At 55.3% G+C, this 7,500-nt stretch overlaps 2 protein-coding genes across 2 annotated transcripts in view; one reads left to right on the forward strand and one right to left on the reverse strand.

The window, feature by feature from the left end:
- PTSG_08892 (rab family small GTPase) overlaps window positions 1-2,148 on the reverse strand; it is a 3,630-nt gene extending 1,482 nt beyond the window's left edge. Inside the window, exons 1-7 of the mRNA XM_004990221.1 lie at window positions 1,871-2,148; window positions 1,569-1,643; window positions 1,244-1,339; window positions 967-1,026; window positions 619-726; window positions 434-497; window positions 210-264 (exon numbers count right to left, since the gene is read on the reverse strand). Of these exons, the coding sequence (XP_004990278.1) occupies window positions 210-264; window positions 434-497; window positions 619-726; window positions 967-1,026; window positions 1,244-1,339; window positions 1,569-1,586 (401 nt within the window). The 5' untranslated portion in view covers window positions 1,587-1,643; window positions 1,871-2,148. The remainder of the gene's footprint in view (window positions 1-209; window positions 265-433; window positions 498-618; window positions 727-966; window positions 1,027-1,243; window positions 1,340-1,568; window positions 1,644-1,870) is intronic.
- A 50-nt stretch (window positions 2,149-2,198) lies between these two features.
- The window catches only part of PTSG_08893 (2-oxoglutarate dehydrogenase), a 7,970-nt gene continuing 2,668 nt past the window's right edge, over window positions 2,199-7,500 (forward strand). The window contains exons 1-13 of the mRNA XM_004990222.1: window positions 2,199-2,730; window positions 3,058-3,251; window positions 3,397-3,579; window positions 3,861-3,950; window positions 4,084-4,188; window positions 4,452-4,574; window positions 4,898-5,014; window positions 5,349-5,573; window positions 5,838-5,984; window positions 6,178-6,255; window positions 6,533-6,712; window positions 6,918-7,106; window positions 7,323-7,500. The exon at window positions 7,323-7,500 is cut by the window's right edge and continues 389 nt beyond it. Of these exons, the coding sequence (XP_004990279.1) occupies window positions 2,502-2,730; window positions 3,058-3,251; window positions 3,397-3,579; window positions 3,861-3,950; window positions 4,084-4,188; window positions 4,452-4,574; window positions 4,898-5,014; window positions 5,349-5,573; window positions 5,838-5,984; window positions 6,178-6,255; window positions 6,533-6,712; window positions 6,918-7,106; window positions 7,323-7,500 (2,038 nt within the window). The 5' untranslated portion in view covers window positions 2,199-2,501. The remainder of the gene's footprint in view (window positions 2,731-3,057; window positions 3,252-3,396; window positions 3,580-3,860; window positions 3,951-4,083; window positions 4,189-4,451; window positions 4,575-4,897; window positions 5,015-5,348; window positions 5,574-5,837; window positions 5,985-6,177; window positions 6,256-6,532; window positions 6,713-6,917; window positions 7,107-7,322) is intronic.

Consider the following 7,500-nt stretch of genomic DNA (forward strand, 5'->3'; position numbering starts at 1 on the left):
CGGTGGTGACATGTGGTCGTGTCAGCGTGACAAGTGTGCAAGCGTGGGGAGAACACGAGGACAGAAACAGGCGCATAAATGAAGTGTAAACGAACACACGCTGCGAGTTGACAACAACAACAACAACAACAACAACAACAACAACAACAACAACAACAACAACAACAACAACAACAACAACAACAACAACAACAACAACAACAACTTACGCTTCCGCCTCTGCTTGGTCGACTGTTCGTTGCCTCTCGAGGTCGGATTTGTTGCCTGCGCACACAGCAACCAACAACCAAGGCAAGCAATTGTGTGAGAGGGATGTGCGTTGTAGGTTGTGTCATGTGCGCGTGTGTGAATTAAGGCGCAGCACAGAGCCATACACGCACACAGGAAAAGCCTCAAAACACACACACACACACACACATCCCACAATGCGCACCGCAAATGGTGAGGGCGATGTTACTTCCAAGCATCTTCTTCAGCTCACGAACCCAGTTCTTGACCTGACAAGGGCGGCACACGTGGCTTGGGGGTGAGACAACGCACCACTACTAGCACAGTTGCAGACAACCGAGGGCACGGCAACACGGAACAAAGTTGCAAACACAAAAAACACAAGCACACCTTTTGGAACGAGTCCTGGTCTGTGATATCGTAGACAAGCACGGCGCCGTGACTGTTGCGATAATAAATGGGTCCCAGTGCATGGAACTTCTCCTGCCCCGCCGTGTCCTGATACACACACACACACACACACACACACACACACACACACACACACACACACACACAGAGTGGGCCGTGAGCTTCCGGAGCTTGGACAGGGTGCAGTGGGTGTAGGAAGGAGTGTGTGCAAACTTGTGCACGTCGACATGACCCACGCAAGTTTACACACGTAACCACACACGTAACCACACACGTAATCAAAGAGGCATACAACGGCGAATGCAAGGTGATGTTTCCGCCGCTTACCCAGATGGCAAGCTCCACTCGTTGCTGATTCAAGTTGATCTTCTTCTTCAAGAACGACGCCTACACGTGTGCGTGTGCGTGTGATTGTGTTGTCGCACGTGTTGAAGAAAGCGTGAGGAATCAACCCGGAGGACGCACACATGAATTGTCATGTACAGGCGTGAACGAAGGAATAGCTATGCAACGCAGCCACAACACGTGCCACCGACGACATGACACAAACGCAGGCAGCAAGACAAGACAGCGAAGTGTGCTCAGATGGTGTGGGCACGCGTACCTGTAGTGTTGACACATGGTTCTCGTTGAAGGTCTGTTGGCAGTACCGCAAGACAATGGACGTCTTACCCACACAGCCTTCCCCCAACAACACAATCTGCCATCCGGCACATGCAACAGGCAAGCACGACGACGACGGTGATGGTGGTGATGGTGGTGGTGATGTTGATGGTGGTGGCGGTGGTGATGATGCCGGAACGGTGGTGAGGTCACAGGTTGGGTGCGTGCAAACGAACGTTCCTCAACAGGACAGACATGCCAACCCACGTCCAATCGCTCCCTCCCTCTCCCTCCCTGTCTCCGTGTTCAACGACGATAGCCCGCACCTTGAATTGGGAAGCCATGCTGTTGGCTTTGATCGATGGACTGTTGTGTGCTGCCCTAAAGGAAACCCACACCACCTGGACACGGAGCAAAAGGCGGGGAGGGGGAGGAATTCATGCCATGAGGAACGAGCGCACTGCTGTGACGTGACACTACGTGGTGCACCATGCCTCCATTGCCCATCAAGCCATTCACATCAATCATGCAGACACCCACGCAAACACGCAAACACGCAAACACACACACAACCATCAACCCAAACATGACATACACAGTCATCACCCATCCCACAATTCACTCTCACCAAAGCAAGCTTCTGTCTTCCTGGCAGGTCTTCTGCGCTATTGGCTTGCTATCAGCTACTGGTGTTGATGCTGATGACGCTGCTGCTGACGCTGATGAACGATGGCTCGCCTCCTCCACAACACAACAAACGCTTTCGTCTCTGTCAACCAACGAACCAACCAAACACCACAAGCAAGCAAGCAAGCAACAAGAGCGAGAGCAGGGGAAGGGGGGTGTTCTCGTTGCTTTTGCTCAGCGGCGCTCTCTGTCTGCAGACGACAAGAAAAAAAATTAAAACCACCGGGTGAAAATACATGGGCATCATTGCAGCTATTCTCTGTAGTGCAGTTCATAATGTCGGCGGCTTGTGGTTTGTGTGTGAGGGGGTTTCCTCACTTTGCAGCAGACACCACTCTTCCCTCCTGCTGCTTGCTCTCTGTTGTTGGGCTCCCATATCACTCGCTCAGCACCTCCAGCTCGGTGTTGTTGCTGCTGTTGTTGTCGGTGATTGTGGTGGCTGTGACTCCGCACACGCTGGGACGTTATTAACGCAGCAGTAGCAGTTGTTGTTCTTGTCCGCTGCTTTTGAGGCAGCGCATTCTCTGTTTTCTTTGCCCTTCCCCCTTCCTGTTCGTGGTCGTCCTTGACCAATGAGTCGCTTCTTGTCGCCCCTGACACGGGGCCTGCGCGGCGCTGCTGGTTCAGCTGCCATGCCCGCGTCGTCGAGAATGACCACCGTGCGCGCGCATGGTGTGGCCACCTCTGGTGCCCGCGCCTCTGCCGCGCCCATGTCTCCCATCGCACACTTCGTCCGTGCACTGGCCAGCCAACCCTCACCAACCGAGGCCTTTCTCAACGGCACATCCACGCCATATGTTGGTGCGTTCCTTCATGGATGCATATCGCTGTGCACTGCTTGCTGTATGCGTTTGTGTGTTTGCTTTGGGTGTGCGCGGGAGGTGTGTGTGTGTGGTGTGTGTGTGGTGTTTGTGTGTGTGTGTGTGTGTGTGTGGTGTTTGTGTGTGCGCGTATTGCTTTCATACGCACACACACACACACACCACACACCACACACCACACACCACACACACATACACCCTGCCCCTTCCCCCCCCCCCCCGTGTTTCACCCACGCCGAGCCTCAAACACACACACACACACACTTACCCTGTGCTGCTAACACCGCCCACCTCCCCAACAACGCAGAGGCCATGCATGAGGAATGGAAGAAGGACCCAAACTCCGTACACGCTTCCTGGCGCAAGTTCTTTGAGCTTGAGGGCAAGGGCTACGGCAAGGGTGCCTCCTACACACCCCCGCCAGGCATGAACGCCGCCACACCTCTGAGCCCAGAGATTGCCGGCGACATGTCCCTTAACGACATCCTCGCACATGTCAAGGTACACTAATGTGCACGTGTGAATGGTGGTGCAGTGGTTTGTGAATGTGTGCGATTCGTGATGTTGGCGCTGCCACTGCTGGCACAATCACTCACAGCCCCACATCACTGAATCCTCTGCACCACGCCTCATTGCACACGTGCAGGTTGAGCGACTGATTCGTGCATATGAGGTTCGCGGCCACAACATTGCGGACCTCGACCCCCTCGGCATCCTCCACGCAGACCTGGACGGCGACATCCCGCCTGAGCTGCAGCTCGATTACTACCACTTCACCGAAGCTGACCTCAACCGCGAGATTGTTCTTGCGCCCCGCCCCATCTTCAATGTACGCTGGTCCACCACATGTTTCTGCTCCTTTGTTGTGACGCAAACCTCAGCCATCGCATCATCGTGCATGCGCACGAGCCCTATTGCTCGCACTCCACCTCACCGCTCCTCGCTTGCTTACACGCACGCACACACACACACACACACACACACACACACACACACACACACACACACACACACACACACACACACACACACACACACACACACACGCGCGCGCGCGCGCGCGCGCGCACACACGCTTGTTGTGGTTGATGGGTTGCGCCGCTTCTGTAGGACGCGAGCAAGATGACGCTGCGTGACATCATTGCCACGCTCAAGCGCGTCTTCTGCCGTGACATTGGCTTTGAGTTTATGTTCATTCAGGTCAGTCGTCTCTCTCTCTCCTGTGCTTTGTCTGTTGAGCTCGCATGCTGCGTTATCCTCGCACATTACGTGTGGTGTCTGTTTGCGTACTCTCACTGCCCACGTGTGCGTGTGGTTGCGTTTGTGTGGTTAGGAGCGCGACCGTGTGCTGTGGCTGCAGGAGCAGATCAAGAACTCTGACGAGCGCTACAGCCCGGAGAAGCGCAAGGACATTCTTACAGACCTCATCCATGCCGGCGTACGTCAACCACCATTATTGCTCTGTTGCCGCTGCTCAGCGTGCTCCCATGGCGCCACATGATTGCTGAGGTGGCGCGCTGTAATTGTGCATGGTAACGCGTACCTCTTTTGTCTCGCTTGCTTTCACAAGCGCCGCTTCCCACACAGCAACGCTTTCCACACATTCACGCACGCATATACACACATGCGCGCGCAACCAATCTTCTCCTCTCATGTGTCCATTCCCTTGTTGGGGTTCTTGTGACGTGTCTTCACTTGTAGGGCTTTGAGGACTTTTTGAAGAAGAAGTACGTGAGCGAGAAGCGGTTTGGCATTGAGGGCTGCGAGAGCCTGATTGCCGGTATGAAGAGCATGCTCTTCAAGGGCCACGAGCTCGGCGTCGAGGTAAGCAAGGTCACACACACACACACGCACACACACACACACGCACACACACACACACACACACACACACACACACACACACACACACACACACACACACGCACGCATACGCACACGCACAACCTGTATAATTTGTGCTCGTCACCATCACGCGTCTGCAACCATGGCCTGTCTGTCTGTCTCACACGACCGTACTCCGTTCACGTGTGGTTTGCGGAATCAACCACATCATCTGTTTCCGCGCTCACCTCATGCCAACCCTGTCGCTCTGTGCTGTGTGCTCTGTTCTCTGTGTGCGTGTGTGCGTGCGTGTGCGTGTGCAGTATGCAGTGCTCGGTATGCCGCACCGTGGGCGCCTCAACATCCTCCACAACGTCATGCAGAAGCGTGGCGAGGTCATCTTCAACGAGTTTGCCTCCCGTCTCGAGCCAGACGACGAGGTACGCCATGTGCTCTGCTGTCATGTGTTTTGTGGTGTGTTTGGCGGTGAGGAGTGTGGTTGTCGAGTTGTGTATGCGTGCACTGGACACCGCCCACGTGTTTTGTTTGTTTTGTGGTTGTTTCGTGTGCTGGGGTTTTGCAGCACATTGTGTGTGCGTGTGTCACGTTTCACGAACGATTCGTTTGCCCGCTTGCCTTCTTTCGGCAATGACGTCATCACCATGCAACTTGGACGTAACGTTCACAATCACACACACACACACACACACACACACACCCGCATACACACACGCATACACACACACACACACGCACACACACACATGTACACAGGGCTCTGGTGACGTCAAGTACCATCTGGGCATGTCCTCTGACATCAGCTTCCCGAACCGCGAGGGCACGATGCACCTGTCGCTGATGGCCAACCCGTCGCATCTCGAGGCCGTCAACCCCGTCGTTGAAGGCAAGGCGCGCGCCGAGCAGGAGTATCGCGGCGATACGGAGCGCAAGAAGGTCATCCCCATCCTCCTCCATGGCGACGCTGCGTTTGCCGGACAGGTGCGAAGTGGTGGCGATGGTGGTAGTGGTCGTGGTGGCGCCGATGATGGCACTCGTGGGTTGGTTTGCTGCACGAAACACTGATGAGGTGGCGGCTAGAGAGAGAGAGAGAGAGAGAGAGAGTGTGTGTGTGTGTGTGCGTTTGCGTTTGTTTTGTGGTGTTGGTTGGGGTACTCAACCAGTTGTGCCCGCCCCCACCCCAACTTTCTCACACGTGACACCTGCATGCTTGCGCGGCCTTGTTTGTACTTGATGTTTTGGCAGGGTGTTGTGTACGAGTCGCTTGGCCTTGCGTCCCTGCCGGCCTACACCACGGGCGGAACCATCCACATCATCGTCAACAACCAGATTGGCTTCACCACAGACCCCCGTCTCTCCCGCTCAACCCCCTACTGCACCGACGTCGCAAAGGTGCGAAGCACTTGTGTGTACATGCAAATCATGTTGAACATGTGTTGGACGTGTTGAATGTGCGGCCGTTTCATTCTCCTTCGTCGGACACCATCCATGAACCCCTCTCCTTCTTTGATTTATCGTGTGTCAACTCACATTTCGTGCTTCGTGCTTCTGCTGCCGCTGCTGCTTCTGTTTGTCTCGTTGCCAGATGCTGGGCGCGCCAATCTTCCACGTGAACGGTGACGACCCGGAGGCCGTTGTCCGCTGCTGCGAGCTCGCCATGGAGGTGGGTGTGCGGGGTGACCGCCTTGATCCTCGCATCAATGCTGCTGTTGCATTGGTGCCACCCATCAGCCACACACACACACACACACACACACACACACACACACACACACACATACACACACACACACACACACACACACACACACACACACACATACACACACAAGTATTCAAGCAAGGGGATCGGAATCATGCACACGCACACATGCACTTCCATGCCTATATTCACTCACATGCACATGTACATGTACACCAACACACACACACACATGCAGTGGAGACAACAATACGGCACGGACGTTGTTGTTGATATTGTGTGCTACCGCCGCCACGGCCACAACGAGGCCGACCAGCCTGCGTTTACCCAGCCGCTCATGTATGAGAGGATTGGCAAGCAGAAGCCGACGCCACAGCTGTACGCCAACCGCCTCCTTGAAGAAGGCGTTGTGGACCAGGTATGCGCTGCTTTCTTCTCCGTCTCCACATGTCTTGTCGCCAGTGCTGCATTGTGCATGTGTGCGTATGCACCTTGTGTGTGTATGTGGACATGTGCGTTGACCTCTTGTCTGTCCGTCTCACACCTGAGGACACCCTTGTGAATAATCATTCCGTCTTGTGCTTCCTTCCCTCTCTCTGTTTCGAATTCCATGACCATTGCAGGCGTGGATTGATGAGGTTGCCAAGGAATACGAGCAGCGCTTGGCGACTGCCTTCGACAACGCCCCGAGCTTTACCAACGTGAGGCCGGAATACTTTGGATCTCGCTGGAACAAGCACCTGGTCAAGCTTGGCCTTGCCCCGCCACGCGAGACGGGCGTGGACATCGACACCCTCAAGACCGTTGGCGTGGTGCGTTGTTTTGCTGCAGTGTTGCATTTACTGCATTGCTGCGGGCTGCGTGCATGGCTGCAGTTCGTGTGCACGTGCTGTGTGGCAGTGATGGTGTCGCCTGGATCTGCTATGAGGTTTTTGTTCCTATGATCCTGCCTTGCCTCACCCACGCACACATACACACACGCACACACACGCACGCACACACGCGCGCACACATCACGTGCCCGTTAGCGCGCTGCGGAGTATCCAGATGACTTTACCGTGCACAAGGCGCTGAAGAAGGTTCTTGCTGCGCGCCGGGAGTCTGCTGAGGCCGGCGAAGGGATTGACTGGGCAACCGCGGAGTCGCTTGCCTTTGGCACGCTCCTGCTTGAAGGCACGCACGTGCGGCTGAGCGGGCAGGACGTCG

Source organism: Salpingoeca rosetta (assembly GCF_000188695.1).
Source record: "Salpingoeca rosetta unplaced genomic scaffold supercont1.25, whole genome shotgun sequence".
In the NCBI taxonomy this organism is placed as follows: domain Eukaryota; class Choanoflagellata; order Craspedida; family Salpingoecidae; genus Salpingoeca; species Salpingoeca rosetta.